Below are 23133 nucleotides of genomic sequence, written 5' to 3'. Positions count from 1 at the left end.
ACACACACACACACACACACACACACACACAGTGCTAAGTAGTAACTGATTACATGTGTGTATAAATATATATGAACACACACACACACACAGTGCTAAGTAGTAACTGATTACTAATCTGGATTACGTAATCAGATTCCAAAAATTCAATACTACTAATTAGATCATATTGCATTTTAAAATACTCATAATCAGACTACAGTTATTTTTCTTATTTTTTTTATTCACACAATAGCAATAAATTATTCACAATTTATTGATTCTTCCTAATTATTCCTTTTCATGAAACTCACAAACACCCTGCAGTTCCTTTTACGAACCCGTTTGGGAAATCTTGACATAATGTAATGTTTCATGCACTTCTTGTTGTTAATAATAATGAATGGAATATATTTTCTTTCTCTTTGTACTTTTATATCAGTATGGTACAAGAGATTGTCCTATTTAAATCAATGTGATAAATGTGTAAAGTCAAATGTAATTTAAAAGTAATCTACAAGTAGTCTGGTTATATTACCTAAAATGAGTAATGTAGTGGATTACGTTACTGACTACAATTTTTGTCATGTAATTTGGAATCAGTAATCTACCCAGCACTCTGTGTGTGTGTGTGTGTGTGTGTGTGTGTGTGTGAGAGAGAGAGAGAGAGAGAGAGAGAGAGAGAGAGAGAGAGAGAGAGAGAGAGAGAGAGAGAGAGAGAGAGAGAGAGAGAGAGAGTGTGTGTGTGTGAGAGAGAGAGAGAGAGAGAGAGAGAGAGAGAGAGAGAGAGAGATAGCAGCACGTGTGATTAAATTTGAGCACAAAACAATAAAGAATCATGCTAAATTAGTTGAGTACAATCAAATAATATTCATGAGAACACCTTTACCACACCACAATAATGATGGCCAAAAGATGGAGTTCGCATGCAGTCCAAATTGGCAACTCACTAGGTTTTGCAACACAGCCCCACTCTCACTCTGTCTTCTCAGCAGTTTCAGTCTAGTCTAGTCTGAGCTCCTCCCTCCTGCAGAAGCGAGCAGCACCTCCATTCAAACCCATCCAAACTCAAGGCATGAGCGTCTGCTCTTCCCCGCACAGCTGCTGCTGATCACCTACCTGCACAACAAACTCTGGATATTCGTCTTGTACTTTACAACCCCTTCAAACCTCCAGAAAGAGGCGAACTAAATCATTCTGGCCCTAAACGTACACACAAGTGGTTTTCCAGACTGCAAACATGGCGAGTGCCTCGTACCACATCTCTAATCTTTTGGAGAAAATGACATCCAGCGACAAGGATTTCAGGTCAGTCGTAGTGCACATATCTTGAATGAGTGTTAAATAGCATGCATGTGTATTTCTAGCGCTTGTGATGGCGTTTACATGTCATAATGAATAACGCAGTGATCGCAGAAAGTTTTAGGCCCCGAATAGCGCGACTGTTGTTGTTTAGGGAGCTGCTTAGCTTAGCATGTGAAACTCACACTGCACGGGCCTTCATTTTGATTTTTGCTGTTTAAATGTGTGTATGGGTCATATATTCACGGCTATAATGAACCATTTGAATTGTTAATTTGACATCGGTTGCTGGAATTGAAGTTGTCAAAAAGTGTTTGTTTTAGTATGGATGTTAGCTAGCTAGCCGCTAGAATTAGCCGATTAGCTTTAGCATATATTTTCGGTGGCACTGCACGCGAACTGTCATATCATTTGCAACGAGTACAATCATTTTGAACAAACCATGGCGGAATGTGCAGAAAGTTGATAAGTCAGTGTAATATTTCGTATTTGATGTAATTTTGTTCCCCTAGGGTTCATATAAGTTGGCTAATGTTAGCATAAGTGCACGTCTATGATATGTGCATAGAATTAGAGAAGTTTGTATAAAGTACGTCTTGAATTCAAGATTTATCTCTGCATTCAATGTTTCAGAAAACCTCATGTCATTTTTAAATGTGCGTACTGACAGGTTTGACAGGTCATGCATTTATTATTTTCTTCTTTTCACTTAATCACTTGCTAACGTGCAGATTGACAATTATTTATGAAGGCAGTGGTTGGTTCTTGTCCTTTATAAGTCTCAGGCTGCGTTAAATTGTTTAATTCAAATGATTACAACATTTGAAAAAAAAAATCTTTACCTCAAAGATTGCATGACAGTTCCTCGTTGACTTTGGTTTGAGAATACTTGCCTGATCAGAAATGCTGTCAAGGCTAGAAACATATAAATATAGTAATAACAGTTGAAAAGCATAATCATGAAGTTGTACCTAGTCTATATAGTTATTACAATTTGTATTTTGGGCTGTCATGCTGTTCTTGCTGTTGGGGGAATCCCTTTTAATGATTTCAGTATATTCAGCAGTGGCCACCAGGAGGTTAATGGTTTGTGAGTTTTATACATATCCGACAGGAGTTCTCAAATGAATGCTAATGCAGTCATCGGATCATATTCCCAGAGTCTTTCCTGCCTGTCATCTCCGTCAAGCCGTTTTCGGCTCTCATTCCAGCTCTTTCTGAATTTCACAAGATTTCACCCCCTGGGAAAAATTTGTTTACACACCATTCTAGGTCTCCTCTGTTGGCGTGTGCTGGCGTTCCCTCTCTCGCCCTGCTGTTGTAGCGTGTGCGTCTCATGCATTATTCATTCTTACTTAGGCTCTCGCTGGAATAAGAGATTCCATGTCTTCAAATATATGCCAAAGCAGATGCACTTAGTGGTGTGTGTGTGTGTGTGTGTGTGTGTGTGTGTGTGTGTGTGTGTCAGAGAGAGATGGCACGTAATAGGGTATGCAGAAGGTTTTTGCTCATTATCACATATGAGGTTCTGTGCTGAGGCTTTGATGTTGGCACCCAAAGACAAGATTTCATTTTAATCCACTCCAGTTTCAGCTCAGAAGTGCATTATGAATTATCAAACCATGACAAGTGAGAGGAAAATGTGAAAATGCTTCAGTCAGCCCATTTGCTTTGACATAATGCCAGCAGCCTCGTCATACAGGTGGCTCTCATGTTACGGCCATGTGGGTGACTTTACATTAACCATTCTGTTAGTGCTGAAGTCATATGAAACCCTCTTTAAGTGTGTCAGTGTGTCTGGACCATTGGGAACACCTCTGGAGAAAAAAAAAAAAAAGCCTTGCAACTGGGTAGTCATTGCTTGTGTAAAATGTTGGATTTTATGAGTGAAACAGGACATGCAATGGAAGAAAATGTTGATGGTGGTTGGTTTTTTATTCATTGGGAATTGTTTGGATAGTGAAAAGTGGTCTTTATATGACGACGTTGGATGGTAGGGGATTACTAACATGGGCTGCACAAGTTATTAAATTTTGGTGGAAGAAACATATTTTTCTTGAGAATAAAGTGAATTAAGTCATTCATAACAAGTCCTTGTTTATTCCCTCAGATTCATGGCCACCAATGATTTGATGTCCGAACTGCAGAAGGATTCGATAAAGCTGGATGATGATAGTGAACGGAAGGTGGTCAAAATGATCTTAAAGCTCCTGGAGGACAAGAACGGAGAAGTTCAGAATCTGGCTGTAAAATGGTAAGAATTTTGCCATTATTCATTTGTTCCAGTCCTTCTGCGCTTGCATGAACTTGAAAGCTTCTCTTAGTTGGGTATTTTCAGTGTTTCCTTCATGAATTGACTTCGGTTTGTCCTCTGAAAATGTTTTAATGTGAAATTGATTTGTGCCAGAGTGATTTAGTAAGAGGCATTGCTGTTTTTCACATTGATTTATCTCGGTTATTAGCCTCTAAGATTCGCCTTTTTTTTCCCTAGATATTTTTGAAGGGATTGCTTTAATAAGTCAGTAATCTCTCTTCATTTCATTTCGGTCTTTGTGTTGTTAAATACAAGTTTGTTTACAGAGACTTTTTTTAAACCTTATGAAAGATAAAGCCATCATGCAAATGGATTAACACTGATTTGAATGCTAAACAGAAATAACGTACCATTTTGCAGCATGGACATTTTTGCAAGCAATAGACAAATAGGAAGCATTTCAGAGGTTGCACTAAAAGTCCTTATTTCTTGCAGTTTGGGCCCACTTGTCAGCAAAGTGAAGGAGTACCAGGTCGAAACCATTGTTGATACATTGTGTACAAACATGTTATCAGATAAGGAGCAGCTTCGAGATATTTCCAGCATCGGCCTCAAAACGGTGATTGGCGAGCTTCCGCCAGCATCCAGCGGTAAAACAACATGCTTTCCCTGTGTAACGTTATTAATACAATTGTTTCCAGAGTATTCGACAAACTGTTTTTTCATGTGCTAAAAGGACAGAGAATGTATTCAGCTATATTTAGTTGTTTTCCTGTACCGTCTTGCCTGCTAAGTCCATTTCTCTTTGCTTTAGGCTCTGCTCTTGCTGCTAGCGTTTGCAAAAAGATTACAGGCCGCCTCACAAGTGCCATTGCCAAGCAGGAGGACGTCTCAGTTCAGCTGGAAGCGTTGGACATCATGGCAGACATGCTGTGCAGGTATGTCAGATGAGCCATGTGATGACTGCTGCTTTTGTTTAGACCAATTGTGCTTTTGAGTGCACATGGGTTCCTGCCAGGTAATTTCTGGAGGTGTTTGTGCACATGTATTTCCCCTCTGTGGCAGTTCTCAGTTATCTTTTTCCTCAGTTCATTGAGCTGAATATACTTAGATATTTCAGTTTAGAGGCTGACTCTCAGCTCTGTGTGGTAGCTAATGGTAGACTTTGAATTTGTCTTGGGTGATTGCATTTTGCATTTATATTTATATTCATGTATTAGGCAGAAGCTTTTATCCTGCTTGTGTGTTCCTTGGGAATTTCGATCCACAAGCCATTGCTAAGGTCATGCACAACCAGTTGAGGTGCATGGAAATATTTATACGCAAAACATTTAAAGGTTTAGTTCACCCAAAAATGAAAATTGGCCCACAAATTACTCACCCTCAAGTCATCCTAGGTGTTATATGACTTTCTTCTTTCAGACGAATTCAGTCGGAGTTATATTAAAAATTGTCTTTGATCTTTCAAGCTGTTTAATGCCACTCAGCAGGTGCTGCATGCATCAGTCCAAAAGAAGTTAAATAAAAAGCGCCCATCCATAAAAAAAAGTGTCTGACACTGCTCCGGGGGGTGAACAAAGGCCTTCTGTAGCGAATCGGTGCGTTTTTGTAAGAAAAATATCCAGATTCAAAACATAATAATCACTTTAATGTAGCTGAATACATTATATGTTAATCAACGCTGAACTCATACGTCATCCGCCCGGAGCTGCTTCCATGTAGGACTGTTGGCGCAAGCTAGATTAAAGGGATTATTATGTTTTGAATCTGGATATTTTTCTTACAAAAATGCATTGATTCGCTACAGGAGGCCTTTGTTCACCCCCTGGAGCTGTGTGTGTAGTGTTGCTTTTGTCAACGAAAATTATGACTAAATATCGCTCAGACTTTTAGTTGACTAAAACTTGACTAGACTAAAAAGAGTATGAACGTGACTAAAACTAATAAAAACTAAAATGACAGTTTCCCACAAAGACTAGACTAAAACTAAAATTAAAACAAGCCGCCAAAAACAACACTACGTGTGTGAGACTTTTTTTTTTAATGGATGGGCGCTTTTTATTTAACTACTTTTGGACTGATGCATGCAACACCCGCTGAGTGGCATTAAACAGCTTGAAAGATCAAAGACAGTTTTTAATATAACTCCGACTGGATTCGTCTGAAAGAAGAAAGTCATACACCTAGGATGACTTGAGGGTGAGTAATTTGTGGGCTAATTTTCATTTTTGGGTGAACTAACCCTTTAAGGATTTAAGGCCTGTTCACTCTAAGAATGGAAGCTATAATAACTGTATTAGTATCAACATCAATGGACAGTAGCATTGGTTTGACTTTACAGTTATCATTTTTCATGTGAATAGGACTTAAACGTTAGATTTAATCCACAGTAAAACATGCTGTTTTCAGAGGAACGGAGCAGCAGTTAGCCTACACACTTCAGACACAAAAAGCCACGGTTTTCATGTGGCTGACACAGGTTTGAATTCGGTCTGCAACATATTCTGATCCTCCTTATTTCCTGTTATTGTCCATTATCTGACTATTTTAGAATAGAGTACTAACATGGAATACCACTATGCAGCACAGTATATGTCCTGTGCTCTTGTTTTTTTTAAAGAGCGTACATTATGCAACGGGAAATTTTTGTAACATTTATCAATTACAGGTTTAATTCAGTAAGTGCTGTTCAGTTATTTTGAACAAAAAAATTATTTGGAATTTTGAATCCTGGTATGTTTAAAACTTGAACTTTAAGTTGAGTAAACTGCATAGTGGGATACAATATGCCCTTTTTTATAATGCACATTTTGGTAAATAAAAGAAATTGGCTATATATGCTATATACTTTAGAAATAATAAAAGTATTATGTTAGTATTCAATATTTCATATCTAATTAAGTAGCAAAATTATGTGGTCATTATGTGGTCTTTGCAACAAATTCTTCTTTTGAATGTCTTACATTGTTTGTGTTCATTCATCCAGACAAGGAGGCCTCTTAGTGAATTTCCATCCTTCCATTCTGAGCTGTCTGCTGCCTCAATTGACAAGCCCTCGCCTGGCAGTGAGAAAGAGGACCATCATAGCCCTGGGACATCTGGTCATGAGCTGCGGAAACCTGGTCTTTGTGGACCTCATCGAGCACTTATTATCCGAGCTCTCACGCAACGAGTCCATGTCAACCACGCGCACTTACATCCAGTGTATTGCTGCCATAAGCAGACAAGCTGGCCACAGAATCGGTGAGGCTCCCCCGTTGTTACAGACCTCAGTTAACTTAATGTCTTTAGGGTTCAAGACCTCATCTCAGTTACTCTTTAAGTGCTGAAAGCAATTTTAGTGTGCACTTATTGAAGCCATCAACTGTGATCTTCTCATACAGCTATTAGTTGCACCACTGATGCTGTAATTTAGTCTTCGCTGGAATGAGCTACCGCAAACCAAAGCTGTCCTCAAAGATCTTTAAATGGTCTAATTATTACAATAGCTGTTTTTTTTGCAGAAAGCATGGTGTAAATACTTTTGTTTAATGATATCCTCCCTTCCTAGGTATTGCTTTTTTACCACAGTTCTCCATGGCTTGATCTTGAAGTCCAGAGTTCTTTCTTATGATAGAAAATGTTTCACTCAAGATTGAGGTCACCAGCATTGACACTGAATCCTGATTACATTTCACTTCATGATTGCTCAGGTTGATGAGCAGTAGAAGTTATTCAGGCCGATGTGCGCCATCTTTCCCCTCTATCAGTTTTGCATTGACGAGAAGGATTTTGACGTCATTCAAAGATAATTTGTTGATTTCTCTTTTCCACAATTTTTAATAATGATACAATAATAGAGCACGTTAAAGTTCTCCTTAATTATTCAGAACTTTGACTGTTTTGTACAATTCACCCCCAAAGCACAATTATATATAGAGGGTATGAGCTTGAAGGCAACTCTCCTTGGAATTTGACTGAACAAATTGCCAGAATGTTATTTTGTGACAAGAGATGGAACAATCTCCAGTACGGTTGTTATTACTCGTCACCTTGTCATCAACATTGTTCCATTGGTGTGCTGCTAAGGCAGGCCATTTGGCACAAATTAAATGAAGTGAAAAGTCATTTAGGTTTGCTGCTGTGGTGCGCCATTCCCCCATCAGCCAATCACCGCCTACGTTTGATGAAACAAAGACAGCTGCGATTAAGATGCGCAAGATTACTTCAGTGGAATGCACTCAGTTGTTTTGTAGCTATCTCTTGCGCTACTGTTTTAATTAAGTCTTTTTGTCATCTTAAGATTGTTTCCTTGATTGTGCTGAACACAGCGAGGCCTTTATCTTGCAGCTCTCCAAACTCATTTATATTTCTCAATGAATTATTGCAGTTTGATGTTATGTTTTGTAACTCAACAGATCTAACTGATGTGTGTGTAATGATGGTAAATGACAACATGTTGGTTTTATCTTGCAGGTGAGTACTTAGAGAAGATCATCCCGTTGGTGGTGAAGTTCTGCAATGTTGATGATGATGAACTGAGGGAATATTGCATACAAGCTTTTGAGTCTTTCGTAAGGAGGTTAGTCTAACAACTGACAGATTTTTTTTTTTTGTGACTACGCTATTGTTACTTTTTTTGTGAGAAGTAGTCGTATAGATTATAAGATTTCAAACAAAAAAAATAGCTAATGATAAAACAAATTTCATTTCATTAATGTGAACTGGTTATTTGTGGAATTTAAATCTCTTAATGTCTTTGATTCCCAGGTGTCCGAAGGAAGTCTACCCACATGTCCCAACAGTCATTAGCATCTGTCTTAAGTATCTGACTTATGACCCCAACTACAACTATGACGACGAGGATGAAGATGAGAATGCAATGGATGCCGACGGTGTAGATGAAGATTATCAAGGTACGAGGCGGGGCTCATTTCTCCTCTCAGTCTGAGGGAAGAAGGATTTATTCTCTCTCCTGAACCAAAAGTCTGTTTAGCTGTAAGTTACCAGCTCAGTTTGTTAGTTTTGGTGCGTGTTAGCCTCTGCTGGTTGCATAACAATAATAAAAACCCTAGGGATTATTTTTCCACATTGTAGGCGTCTTTGAAAGCAGTGTCTTGATAATACAGCAGTCGGAGAGGCAGTCTGTCCATGTATGGGACTGAAAAGTTGGCCATCTGCAGAGACTGTTTGCCAGACCATCAGAAATCAGCTTGTTATTGGAATGAATGGACGATGGTGACTTGTCCGGTCTAGCAGATTTGAATAATACTTGAGCATTTACAGCCGATGAAATTGGCTCTGAGATTGGTTTGGGGGTGCTCATTGTCCTGTAATTTCCAGACAGGCTTAAACGTTTGCTACCATTCCTCGTGTTACCTTAAAAATTGTCAAGCAGGCACCTTTTTACTCTGCTAAATGCATGTGCTGAGCATGTCATGCCTATTTCTCTGACAGGATGTGCATTCTCGGAATGAAAATGCTTTTTTAACCATTAGTGCTCTGAAGCACAACTGAGTTTGGATGTGCTCAGCGTTGGAATGAAGTGTTTCATGTGGAAGTACGGTTGAGGAAATGTGGGTTGCTGCACTTTAGAATTTGACAGGAGCAGGCCGTAATGACAAGCCCCTGTCCAAAAGCTTGAGTTAGTCATACATAAATGCCTTTGGTCTACTTGATCTTTTCTGGTGTCAAGGATTTTTATTCTCAGCCCCTACTGGAGTGTTGTTTTCATCCATAAATCATATTCCTACCTATTTGTTTTCTTTTCAATAATTGATTGTGCTGACTGCGCACTAGCTTGTAAGCAGCCTCAGGAGGCTCGTACACTTTGGCAACAGATTTGAGGGTATGTTTGTTTTCCTCTCCAAAGCCCACGCTTCAGAAGTCCACGCTCTTTGTGTTGCTGAAGCAAAGGGTACAGGGGACAAACTTGTTTCTCTGTCTGTTTAATAGTGTCTTGAGTATTAAAGAAATTATTTTTGGGGCTGCTAGTTTGGAACTAAAGTACCCAGACACATTTACATACATAATATGCAAACTATTGTGAACAGTATGGATTGTAGCATGGGATTATTCCAAGAAGAGACTCTGATTATATCATCTAATTCATGTGATCCAAACAGGAAGTGATGATGAGTACAGTGATGATGACGACATGAGTTGGAAAGTGAGGAGAGCGGCAGCAAAGTGCTTGGATGCCGTGGTGAGCACACGACTTGAAATGTTACCAGAGTTCTACCGCACGGTTTCTCCAGCGCTCATTGCCCGCTTTAAAGAGCGGGAAGAAAACGTCAAGGCAGATGTGTTCCATGCCTACCTGTCCTTACTCAAGCAAACACGCCCTGCCCAGAGCTGGCTCTGTGACCCGGATGCCATGGAACAGGGAGAAACTCCTCTTACAATGCTTCAAATTCAGGTAGGGAAAGTTTTTTTTTTTTATCTAGTACATTACAATATACTGTGAAGAGTACAACATTATTTCATACTCTTGGGCTTTCTAATTATGTAAGTTTATTTCTAAGGGTGATATATTGTGTGCCTTTGCAGGTGTCCATGATAGTAAAAGCACTGCACAAACAGATGAAGGAGAAAAGTGTTAAGACCCGGCAGTGCTGCTTCAACATGTTGACAGAACTAGTAAACGTGCTGCCAGGGGCCCTGACGCAGCATATTCCTGTTCTCATCCCAGGTATGTGCCGCAGGCAAGCTACTACACGTTAAAGAGAGTAGAGTCATTCCTTCCATGATCATTTGCTTAATTCTTGACAAGTTTGATCAGCATTTATAAAAGCTCTATAGGGTAAACCTTGAAATGTTTCTCAGCAATTCCTTTTTTTAGTATTTAGAGTGATGTTTGTTAATTTTGCTCCATCTAGGTATCATATTTTCTCTCAACGATAAGTCAAGCTCTTCAAATCTGAAGATAGATGCCCTGTCTTGCTTGTATGTGATCCTGTGCAACCATCAGCCTCAAGTCTTCCACCCCCATGTTCAGGCGATAGTGCCTCCTGTAGTTGCTTGTGTGGGTGATCCCTTTTATAAGATCACTTCTGAAGCACTGCTGGTCACCCAGCAGTTGGTCAAAGTCATTAGGCCCCTCGATCAAACAGATGCTTTTGATGCTTCGCCCTACATCGCTGACCTTTTTGCTTGCACCATTAAAAGGCTGAAGGCAGCAGATATCGACCAGGAAGTCAAAGAGCGAGCTATCTCTTGTACAGGGCAAATTATCTGCAACCTTGGTGATAGCCTTGGTGCGGACCTACCAGGCACTCTCCTCATCTTCCTAGAGCGACTGAAGAACGAGATAACAAGGCTGACCACTGTCAAAGCTCTCACACTCATTGCAGGGTCACCACTAAAGATCAACCTGAGGCCCATTTTGGGTGAGGCAGTTCCCATTCTTGCCTCCTTCCTACGTAAGAACCAGCGAGCATTAAAACTAAGCACACTGGCTGCACTGGACATTCTGGTCAAGAACTACAGTGATAGTGTAACACCGGCCATGATTGACGCTGTACTGGCTGAGCTGCCATCTCTTATCAATGAAAGCGATATGCATGTCTCGCAGATGGCTATCAGCTTTCTCACCACGCTTGCACGAGTCCACCCTGACTCGCTGTCTAAGATAAGTGGCTCTATTTTGGCTGAACTCATAGCTTTGGTTCGTTCGCCGTTGCTGCAAGGTGGTGCTCTTAGCGCCATGCTGGAATTCTTCCAGGCTCTTGTAGCTACGGGAACTGCCAGCTTGGGCTACATGGATCTGCTACGTATGCTAACAGGTCCGGTGTATGCCCAGAGTGCTGCGCTCACCCATAAGCAATCCTACTACTCCATTGCGAAGTGTGTGGCTGCTCTTACACGAGCTTGTCCTAAAGAGGGCCCTGCAGTGGTGGGACAGTTCATTCAAGACGTGAAGAACTCGCGCTCCACTGACTCCATCCGATTGCTGGCTCTGCTGTCCCTTGGAGAGGTCGGCCATCACGTTGATCTGAGCGGCCAGCCTGAGCTGAAAACGGTCATTCTGGATGCCTTCTCCTCAGCCAGCGAAGAGGTTAAATCAGCAGCTTCATACGCGTTAGGCAGCATCAGCGTGGGGAATCTCCCGGAGTACCTGCCCTTTGTCCTGCAAGAGATCTCTGGCCAACCCAAGCGACAGTACCTGCTGTTGCACTCTCTCAAGGAAATCATCAGCTCTGCTTCGGTGGCAGGGCTTAAACCATATGTTGAAAATGTGTGGGCGCTGTTGCTCAAACACTGCGAGTGTACAGAAGAGGGCACAAGGAACGTGGTAGCTGAATGTCTGGGAAAGTTAACACTCATCGACCCAGAGACTCTTCTGCCCAGGCTAAAAGGCTATCTCTTATCAGGTGATTGTCTCTTAACTCTGCCTGTTAAATCTGTATCAAAATACTTTAAATTCAATTTAAATGAAGTTTTATACTTAGTCGAAGTTTTTATGTCATAAATTGTTTTTTATAAATCTAAGAGTTTTGATGGAAGTGTTCTCTTTCTCCGCAGGATCATCTTATGCCAGGAGCTCTGTAGTCACAGCTGTTAAATTCACGATTTCTGATCACCCACAGACAATTGACCCCCTTCTTAAAAACTGCATAGGCAAGTGCTATTATTAGTTGGTTTTCTCCTTGGCAAATACATATATTTTTAACTTTTACTCTTTAAGTACAAACTTGCACCATTTTGAATTTTGTCCAGAACACATTTTAGAACTGGTTTTAATTGTAATTTTTTTTTTTTTTAATACTTCTAGGTGATTTCTTGAAAACATTGGAAGATCCAGACCTCAATGTACGAAGAGTGGCTCTAGTTACCTTCAACTCTGCAGCTCATAACAAACCTTCTCTTATTCGAGACCTTTTGGATACAGTTCTCCCTCATTTGTACAATGAGACCAAAGTGCGCAAGGATTTAATCAGAGAGGTAATCTCCCCTTTGTCCAGAGCCTTTTGCTTTTCTGTCTTTTAAAACCTCAAAGCTCAATGACACCTGCCTCTTTCTAGGTTGAGATGGGTCCGTTCAAACACACAGTGGACGATGGCCTGGACATCCGGAAGGCTGCATTTGAATGCATGTACACTCTATTAGACAGTTGCCTTGATAGACTTGACATCTTTGAATTCTTAAACCATGTTGAAGACGGACTTAAGGACCATTACGATATTAAGGTAAGCCATCAGACTCGACTCATGAATCTTTCATGAGACACAGGCTTTTTGCCATGCAGATCATTTAGCGACCACAGAAGATGAAAGAGTGAATTGATTAACAAAGATTCAGTGTGCGGTCATCAAAGGCATAAATGCATAATGCATTCACAACAGACGTGGTCCAACTTTATTTTAAATGTACATATTACCAGGTGTACTTGCATCATAATGAAGCGGGAACATTAACTACTGTTTTAATATAATTGAGTGCTTTGTACTAGAAAATATGTAAATTTATAAATGTTTCAGTTGTTTACCTACACACTTTTAACAGGAATTATCATATATAGTATTTTTCTCGCACGCCATGGGTATTTTATAGTTACAAGGAACTTCAGTGGGACCAAAAGTATGTGCATAGACTCATGAATCACAAAGGTTTATGGTTCTTTTTGCTCTATTAATGTGTTTACAGATGCTGACTTTCCTCATGCTGGCCAGATTATCTAGTCTGTGTCCCAGTGCAGTGTTGCAGAGGTTGGACAGACTTGTAGAGCCGCTTAGGGCAACATGCACCACAAAGGTAAGTAAAATGTTCAGCAAACACCTTTGTATATTGACAGTGGTGGAAATCTAAATTGAGCTGCATTTAGCAGTTAGCACATAAGCTCAAACATCTGTGGTTTCCATAGGGGCAAAAGTTTGAATTCAGTTTGCCGTGTTTTACCAATCCTGTTCCCCATTTTTCTCATGAAAGGTCATGAAATAGTGATGCCAATTCATTTGTCAAAAATTGTGAGTCGTTTGATTTCTAATTCTATTCTTTCTCAGGTAAAAGCCAACTCTGTGAAGCAGGAGTTTGAGAAGCAGGACGAGCTCAAACGATCTGCCATGCGGGCCGTAGTGGCCTTGCTGACCATTCCAGAGGCCGAGAAGAGCCCCCTAATGAGTGAGTTCCAATCTCAGATCAGCTCCAACCCTGAGCTGGCCGCCATCTTTGACAGCATCCAGAGGGACTCCTCCAGCGCCAATATGGAATCCATGGACACCAGTTAAACATCTAAGACAGCGTACCCGTTACCGTCGCTCCCAAGAAAATCCACAAAGAAAACCAACCCTGGGGGACCCTTGTATTGTTCCATGCATTGCACTGAATCAAAAAATAGGAGGAAAACAAAATCTAAAGTTAAGAAAAGAAAAAAACGAATGAAAAGACAGACATTCGTTCTCTTAAGCTTCAAAGCTTATTACCACATTCTTTGTTTTTCTATAAACAACAGGAAATCGCTTCAGTTGTTCATTGTTCTCCATTCTTCTCCTTTTTTTTTTTTTTTTCTTGTTCATTTTCATAATTCCTGAGGTTCTGTAGATACCTCAACTCACAGGGTTTGCAGAGGGACTTGCTAGGTTACCTGAAAATGTGTTATCATGGGAGATTCGTTCTTTACATTCTAGGCTGCTGACGACTTAAATCGGGATCTACAGGGGTAAAGGATAGCACTCAGTGAGTTTGAATCATTTCAGGACCATATTTTTTTCTGTCATGTTTCTTATCAAACAGGTTTTATTAGGTTTTTGTACGATTTGAATGTCATCTCTCCTCTTTTTACTGTTGACAACTTAAGTACAGAGCGAGATAAGTCTTCGAAATATTATCCCGAAGAGGAGTGGCATAGTTAGGGTATTTCATTGGATGAGTGACTGCTTATTTTTCCTTCACTGCATTTCATTACATTCCCACTGTCCGCAGAATTGCGAGTCATCAGCATGTGTCACACATCCAGAGAAATGAGCATTCAGCTGCACACGTTTTGCATAATATTTTCTTTTTCTATTTGATGACAGTTTTGTTTGGCTCCAGCATATAGAGGTGTGAAATATGACATCAAACATTGTTATCAGAAAATATTGCCCTGTATGGAACGCACATATGTGAATAAAATGAGTGGAGAATATTCTCTCAGGTGCTCGACTGTATTCTAAAATCATAAGGGTGTTGTTCTCGCTGTTTAGATCCACTATTATGCTGCCTCGTTTGAACTGCTTACCTGTAAAATTGGTTGGGAATATACATTTTTCTCTAATAGAACTAGTTTAATTTACAACAGTACTTTACTGTGTTTAGTGTACAGATCTCTTTTTAGGGATATCTGAATTTTGTGGAAAGGAACACCATCATAGATCTCACCATATAGCTGACCAATTGGTTTAAATCTGATGCCCTGGAATCCACAGTTTGTAGAATACACCGTCTAGGTTTATTTGTGTAGTCATGTACGCACCACGTTCTACATCCATTGAAGTATGACAGTATGGCAATGATCCTCCATAAGAAATCAATAAAAGGTCCATTGCTGCCTGCATCCAAATGTCATTTTATGGTCCTTCAAGTTTAGTTAGAACCATCACAATGGCTGATGCATATTGCGCAGAAAGATGATAAGAGCTGGCTGAAATTGCCAGTTCCAATTTGCGTTCCTGACTTTATATGTGTATATGACTGGCTGTACTGCAACACCATCAAATTGAGAGCATCTTGGAAACGGTTTTGCATGAGTCAAAGAGTTTATCTTATATCAATCAGCTAAGAATTTTTGTTTTGTTTTCAGGAACGAGTAGTTAACATGACATTTATTTAGCTTAACGTGTTCCTGGTTGTGGTTGATTCATCAGCACTAGTTAGGGTAACTGTTTTCATTACTTGAGGCATTCAAACAAAGTATAACTTAGAAGCAAGCCGGAAATTATTTTATGATTAACGACAATGCGAGGACCTGGTCAGCTCTGACGTCTGTCCTCGCTCAGTCCGTGTTGTTCATTAGAAAAACAAAGCAACAATGCAAAGGTCATCGACTCAACCCATGCATGTTGAACAATTCATTTTTATAAGCTCAAAAACTTTAAAATATCAGCATTTTAACATGCCATGGTGGACAAACAGGCTAATCTGAGAGTAGAAGAGATCTGAACAGGATTTTAATTCGCTTCTACTAGGGTTCTGGAAGCATGAAAATACATTAGCAGTTGGTCGTCGCTTAAATGAACCCACTTCCAATTCGCATGCTAATGAGTCACGCAAATGCTATTAAAGGCCAATTTACAGTGGCCTGATTTGCATCAGAGGTGTGAGGGCTAATGCACAGGCGTGATCATTCACTCATAAGGACAGATGTAGGCCATCATCATCGCTTCACAAGGTGTCCTCCATGTTAATGTTAATTTTAGATATTTCCACGAGTATCCCATGAAATTTCATATCGTTAAAAAAATCAACATTTCAACCAAAGCTTTCTTTCTAAAAAAGACTATAAGAAACCTATGGCACACAGCCTCCCTCTTCCAAAGTGTGATAACATTATTGTGAGCAAGCCAAAAAAAAAGCTAATCATCATTATAGATGAAATGTGTTTTGTAATGATGACGAAGTGTTTGTCTGCCCTGCCCTATGGGAGATTGCAGCAGGAGGCCGTAAGAAACCTATGGCACACAGCCTCCCTCTTCCAAAGTGTGATAACATTATTGTGAGCAAGCCAAAAAAAAAGCTAATCATCATTATAGATTAAATGTGTTTTGTAATGATGACGAAGTGTTTGTCTGCCCTGCCCTATGGGAGATTGCAGCAGGAGGCCATAAAAAGCGCACTGCAGATTAATGCTTCCCTACTGCTGACAGATCCTCCATGGCCTGCTGAGCAGCTGCTTGTAGCTGCTTTAAAGCCTGAAGCTTAATGTTTCACCTCTAAGCCGGATTTAAACAATGCAAGGAGACCTCACCCCCTAAAGTGGAATATAACTCGTATCATCTCACTAATGACACTTACACTAGCTACGTGCCAGAGTAAAGTCTCTGCACTGACAAATGTCTGTATTTTGAGGGAGTTTCTCAGAACTGGAGCACGATTATGGAGTGCTTGTTGATTTAAGGTGGATGAACGGTTTTTAGGGCATGTCATGAGCTCATTCTGTGGCCAGGTAACTGTGTTGTATAATATTATGCAAATAACACCTGTTTTATTTTGAGTCAAGGTTTGTTTTGTTTGCTTCTGCTTAAAAAGCGCACTGCAGATTAATGCTTCCCTACTGCTGACAGATCCTCCATGGCCTGCTGAGCAGCTGCTTGTAGCTGCTTTAAAGCCTGAAGCTTAATGTTTCACCTCTAAGCCGGATTTAAACAATGCAAGGAGACCTCACCCCCTAAAGGGGAATATAACTCATATCATCTCACTAATGACGCTTACACTAGCTACGTGCCAGAGTAAAGTCTCTGCACTGACAAATGTCTGTATTTTGAGGGAGTTTCTCAGAACTGGAGCACGATTATGGAGTGCTTGTTGATTTAAGGTGGATGAACGGTTTTTAGGGCATGTCATGAGCTCATTCTGTGGCCAGGTAACTGTGTTGTATAATATTATGCAAATAACACCTGTTTTATTTTGAGTCAAGGTTTGTTTTGTTTGCTTCTGCTCTGATATTAATGACCCTTTGCTAATCATTTCACAAAAAAGGGTTGTTCTCTACTCTCTGCGGGATCCCGGGACACAACCACCCAGTCAGCAGCCGAGAGCTTTGTTGTCTTGCATTTTGACTGGTCTGTTAAGGTGGTCATGGTAATGTCCTGATTTCAGTAGTTTGGATTGTCCTCAGTATGTGGCGGCAGCCAGCCTTTCCATGGTCTTGTTGATATTCTGCATGCCCGTGGTAAGTTTTACAAGGTTTATCTTTATCAGATATTTTCCCAAATCATCCTGACATCAAAACAGGATATTTGGCTTACTCTAAAGTTCTTTTGTTGCATTTCAAGAACTTATGTTCAGTTGAGAACTGCAAGGTGTGCAGTAAACAGTGTGCATTTTATTACAATATTATATTGTTTCTTATGTTGTTGGCTGCAAGGCCAGAATACACTAATTTCTTTAGTTTCCATGCTAAATCTTCTTTAATCTGGCACTGACAAATTTCAAATGGAGAATAAGGAAATTTGAGGTTTATGTGGAGGGAAATGGGCAGGCAACACGCTTTATATTTCATGGTAGATTGTGTGTTTGATTAATATCCGAAAGCATGAGATTGATTTAAAACAATCCTGATGTATCAGTAGATGAATTATCTCCACTGTGGCTGAAAATATATTTTCAGTGCACATGCATTGGATTTATGCAATGAAACCTATTTATATGTTAATGGACTTCTTGAAGACTAATGGAATTCTTGAAATCCTGTTGGTAAAGATAAGAGCGGAATTATTGCTCAAGAATATCTTTAATTAAACAATTATTTATAGGAGGGAGAGGTTTAGTAATATTCATTAAAGTTTATTTGGTAATTATGAATCTTATTTGGATCTTTATTTTTTTGTGTTCGGGGTTCTAACATCTTGTTCTCTTTAAGGGTAAATAAGAATCAAGATGGGCTTTTCTGGCAAAGGCTTTCCTATGGATGCGAATGGAGACTGGTAATATTTTCTGTGCTGTTAATATGAAACAGTAATGAAAATATTTAAAAATAATGTTTATGTTGGGATACATTCCGTATATGGTTATAGAAGCCTTTAGTATGGCAAGAACAAACAATGAACATTTATAGCTAACATCACAGTTGAGGATACTTGTAATGTAAATGTATCAAATCTTATCACTTGCTCTGTTAACAGGCCCTCCAAAAAAATCAGGAAACACAGAAGTCAATCCCCTTTTCATGATGTTTCACCTGTACCATCGCATTTCTCAGAACCAGCCTCATTCCTGCAACACAGGGTAAAACTGCAGAATCAATAAGACTACTGACCATTAAACTGTATATAAGTAGTTATATAATAGGTGGGATACTGTCGCAAAATTACCACCTTGGTACATAATGAACCTATTCACCCTGTCATGATTTATTTTGCAGTAATGACTGGCTAACTGTACATTATCACACATTATATGGCAGCTAGATCATCCCATGGATGTATGCACCAACTGTATTGTTTTGCATAGGATGTAATTGCCAGCCTTCCGTATCTCCCTGGTGTAAAGGGGCCACTCAGGGATGAAGATGACGATGATGATGTACGGAGTCATAAGAGCTTGCCAGCGGTAATGACTGCACAAACCCTCCAACCCAGAGACGAGGTCATACAGACATTCTGAGAATCACAACATATCTGGTTTACCCTCTCTCATAAGCGCCAGGTACTGAATACAATTTTTATAACTGGTTCCCTTCATAAGCAATGTTTTAACACCCAATATATTGTCATTTAATGACCCTCAAGTTCTAAATCTGAACTATAATGCAAACACCACTAATTGTCAGTATTCAATGATATAATATTCTCAGTGCTGGTGTAAACCTATGATTACCAGGTGCAGTTTGATTGTGAAAGGCACTGGATGCAAAACTGTCCCCAAACTCCCACCAATCACCAAATCCTGGAATACTTGGAAGGAAACAGACCCCCCAAGACCACCTTGTAGGTCTGGATGCAAGTAATGCCACATTTGTTCCTTAAAAAGCTAGCCTATGCAAGTACATTTCAAGTACATTTTATAAAAATTAAAGTCACGCCATTGTGGACTTAAAGCCATGAGCTCATAGATCAAATCAACCATCTACTGACTGGCCATCTAAACCCTGACGATAAGACTTTGCAGCAGAATTCAGTGCCTTTAGCTTTTTTCATACTTGAGTATGAAAGGAGTAGGCAGGAGGCTCTTTTTTGTGCATGGTTTGACTTCGTTCTGCGTTTAGGGTGCTGTTAAATTCACAGAACAAAAATGAAAAGACACAGTCGATATCTTGCCCGGCAGATATATGCAGAGTCATTTTCTGCTTATTAATGATTTAAAGCCTGATTAGTCTCGGCGTCACATGGGCAAGTATTTTTCTGCTTTCCTCATTTATTTGAGGCTGTGAGGTGTGAGGGAGAGAGAACAGAGTTCAGAGCTGAGAACTGAGAGGGAGAGAGAGGGCATGTAGATTTCTATTCACTTACTATCAGCCCCCACAGCTGGGCTAATAAACTGAAATTAAAGTGTCCCAATAAAGTGGAATTACGCAGTGCAACCAACAGCAGTTGAGGTCTGCTTGTAAAGTGCAGAGAGTATGTGTAAATGCCTCACTTTGGTAGATACAGAACTTATGTGATTTAAGAGCAATGAAGTCCAGATATATCTGCACTTGCAGTGAGTTTCAGATGTCTCCGCTTGCCAGGATCAATGCTAATGAATACAGTTTGTAACAGAAATGGTAATTGGATTTTGATAACCTTGATAACCTGATAACCTCTGCTGTACTGGAACATTCTGTGGCCAACTATGCAGACAAGGCTTTGAAATATATGTATAGTGATAATATAGTGATATAATTTCAGAAAAACAGAAAGCTTTAGCTAAATAAATATGTAATAAATCATTCTGGACCATTTTCATTGATTTCCTATTTAAGCTATAGACTTTTTTGTTTAGACTTGTTTGTGTTGCTTGCATCTGACCCAAGTTTCCAACATTCATACTGAAAAGGCCAACTCTGCCACTAAACCTTTCTCTCTTTAATCTGTAAATTTCAGAATTTTTTAGTGCATTGCTATGATGTTGCTAAAGCGTTCTGGTTAGTTAACCAAAAACAATTAACTAACAATTGTTAGAGTGTTTCTGCCCAGCTAACAGGGAACGTTCCCATAACTTTCACTAACGTTCTTTATAAGTTATTAAAATGTTAGGACAAAACTTTCTTAAGATAATGTCTATTGAACATTCTTTTAATGTTATTCACAGTTAATGATGTTCTCGTAATGTTGTGAGAAAATGTTCTTAGAGCAACATTCTTGGAACGTCCTTATGATGTTATTTGTACTTAATGAATGGTCTCATAATGTTGAGAGAAAACATTCTTAAAATAACATTCTCAGAATGTCCTTATAATGTTATTTTTATTTGCTGCAACCTTGCGACCATAGAGAGCATACATAAGTGGTGTGGAGGATAGATGGATGAGTAGAAGCAATGTTCCCAGGGCAATATTTGGAGGATTTTTGCATAACCAAGAAAAAAAAAGTTCTTAAAACATTTAGAAAACTGGACATTTTGAATGTCAAGAAAAAATTCAGAAATGAACGTTTTCATAACATTTTCAAAATGACAGGATGGAATGTTCCTCTAACATTTGCATAAACCTAGAAAATAATGCTCTTAATACATTAAAAACTGGACATTTTGTATGTTAAAAAACATGAAGAAATAACATTTAAATAGCTTAATGGGAATTTTAGTAAAACAATCTAAGAAAGAACACATTTTTGTTCAATGGGTAAGCACTTACTAGTCTTCTGAATCATTGTCAGGCACTTTTAGGTGGTCTGGTCATTAGATATAAGACATTAGATATCAGTCTTTAAGATTTTTTTCCAAACAAAAGTATCTTTGCTTACAAAAGTAATAGCAACTGAGCAACTCAATTTGATGTATCATTCTTTTTTTGAAGGACAACATAAACAATGAACACATGAAACATACTTAAAGTTTTGCAAGAAACTAAGCAAGCATCTGTTCAAGCATCAAAGTGTGCATGCTTGTTAGTTTTAAGCAACTAAAAGGTTGTGGAATTTAAATGTCTAATGATTCTCATTCTCTTATGAAAAAGGCCGGACAAAATGGAATTCAGTTCAGCTAAACCTGTTCATGCATTGATGCATCCAAAAATTGTACCTGTCGGGCAGACGTCTCCCTCTTTCAAGGTGCATAGCGTTCAAGGAAATGGGCCCTGCTTGCTTCCTGCCAAAGCCTCTGGAGTGTCCCTGAGATCTCGACTCACTTTCCAAAGTCCTGTAGTGCAGGCAGTGTACCCTATCAGTCCTGACACCATGCAACAGATGAGGCAGACTGACAGAGCGTGCCAGCCCGAGGTCTGTGCTGAAAAAAGCACCAAACGGAGGAGTATTTGACTGCCCAATGGCGGCCCACCTGCTGGAGCCATTTTCTGGGTTCCAGGAGCATCTGTGCCGCCAGATCCTACATTCTCCACTGCCTTATCGTGCAGCTCTGCCACAGGTCCATTTTCCTTGTCTCCAGGACCAGGTTGATCTGTTGCCTACACACAGGGGCCCATATGGTTCCCTGATGGAACGCACCGTGGAGCTGTGCAACTCCTAAGGACAGAAGCTTCCCAAAATCACCATGACTTGCCCGACGCCTTCTCCAAAATACCTGTGCCGCACAGAATTTCGGCATGCGGCTTAAAGGAACAACCAAGATGGCTGCCTAGTAATCTGACATGCTTAATGGGACTTAAGTGCTGCTCAGTGCAGTTCAAAGTTAATATTGCTCTGTGTACAAAGGATTACAAAAAGATCACCAAAGTTCACCAAGATCACCAATTAATTTTGTTCAGAGACAATAAAGCCAAAACAGACATCCGTGCAATCTCTTGGCACTTTTCCTGATTGCTTAGCGATTATTGGACTCACGGTCATAATGTTCTCCTGTGCACAACTCAAGTTATTGCTGTATAACCAATCATCTTTCATCTGGTTGCCATGGAAGCCCTAAGGATCATTAAACTGTCGGAACTGGACCCTGGGGGCTGCACTGTTCCACAGGTACAGGAAGTGCCTCTGAGGAGCATTATAAAGTCATGCCGTACAATTTTCTGGGTGTTAAGATCCCGGGGTAGGAATCCTAAGTCTGTTTTACTGAGGAAGAATGTAATCATTTTTCTTTCCTCCACTTAGTTTCCATGGCATTTCTTTTTAAAATCAATACAATTTTCTCAGTTGAGAAGAATCTACAATGTGATAGGGGGCCAAGGGCAATTTTTAAAGTTCCATCATCATAGCCTACTATAGATGTACACTCTAAAAAATGCTGGGTTGTTTCAACCCAACTTTGGGTCAAATATGGACTAACCCAGCTGTTGGGTTAAATTTTTTAATAACATTTTTAGCCCAAAAGTTGGGTTAGTCCATATTTGACCCAAAGTTGGGTTGAAACAACCCAGCATTTTTTAGAGTGTATATGCCATTTTTTGGTATAAGAATGTGTATTTGTGTGTATATGTACATGTGTATTTGCTAGAAGTAACTGTACCATTAATATACCTATTATAGAGTAATATTGACTTGTTTGAAGAAGTCACCCTCATTACATCACCCATTGTCACAGTGGTTGGGGATTATTGCAACTAGGGATGCACCGATACCACTTTTTCCAGTACTCGCCCGATACCGATACTTTTATTTTTGGTACTTGCCGATACTGAGTACCGATACCAGTATTTTTATTGCATTTGTAAATTTTTTAAATATTGGGTACAGAAACCAAAAGAATATGTATATTGTTAGTTGGTTAACTTCATTTATCAAATAGATACAGTCAAACCAAAATTTATTCTGACACCTTCAACATTTCTCACATTATCACAGTTTATTCGCTATAGTTTAGAAAATGGTAATAAAATATGACAAGAACTCAGT

General features: G+C 39.6%; 1 protein-coding gene and 1 pseudogene across 1 annotated transcript; both read left to right on the top strand.

Moving 5' to 3' along the window:
- Nucleotides 1-830: 830 nt before the first annotated feature.
- Nucleotides 831-14639, top strand: LOC107655592 (cullin-associated NEDD8-dissociated protein 1-like). The gene is made up of 15 exons (XM_016443131.1): nt 831-1287; nt 3392-3535; nt 4031-4185; nt 4350-4473; nt 6522-6778; nt 7991-8096; nt 8285-8430; nt 9640-9932; nt 10064-10205; nt 10393-11886; nt 12038-12133; nt 12288-12457; nt 12538-12702; nt 13160-13267; nt 13516-14639. The coding sequence occupies exons 1-15, from the start codon at nt 1220-1222 to the stop codon at nt 13738-13740; spliced, it is 3693 nt and encodes a 1230-aa protein (XP_016298617.1). The 5' UTR covers nt 831-1219; the 3' UTR covers nt 13741-14639.
- A 2697-nt stretch (nt 14640-17336) lies between these two features.
- Nucleotides 17337-21901, top strand: LOC107655546 (uncharacterized; annotated as a pseudogene).
- Nucleotides 21902-23133: the final 1232 nt, after the last annotated feature.

This window comes from Sinocyclocheilus anshuiensis, unplaced genomic scaffold (genome assembly GCF_001515605.1).
Source record: "Sinocyclocheilus anshuiensis isolate Anshui unplaced genomic scaffold, SAMN03320099.WGS_v1.1 scaffold916, whole genome shotgun sequence".
In the NCBI taxonomy this organism is placed as follows: Eukaryota; Metazoa; Chordata; class Actinopteri; order Cypriniformes; family Cyprinidae; genus Sinocyclocheilus; species Sinocyclocheilus anshuiensis.
The sequence above is the reverse complement of the archived record's forward strand: the minus strand, read 5'-3'. Positions and strand labels throughout refer to the sequence as shown.

Coding starts and splice junctions, on each gene's coding strand:
- LOC107655592 (XM_016443131.1), top strand. CDS start 1,220: ATGGCGAGTGCCTCGTACCACATCTCTAATCTTTTGGAGAAAATGACA. Junction 8,431..9,639: donor TGTAGATGAAGATTATCAAG/GTACGAGGCGGG, acceptor TGATCCAAACAG/GAAGTGATGATGAGTACAGT. Junction 12,134..12,287: donor CCTTCTTAAAAACTGCATAG/GCAAGTGCTATT, acceptor TAATACTTCTAG/GTGATTTCTTGAAAACATTG.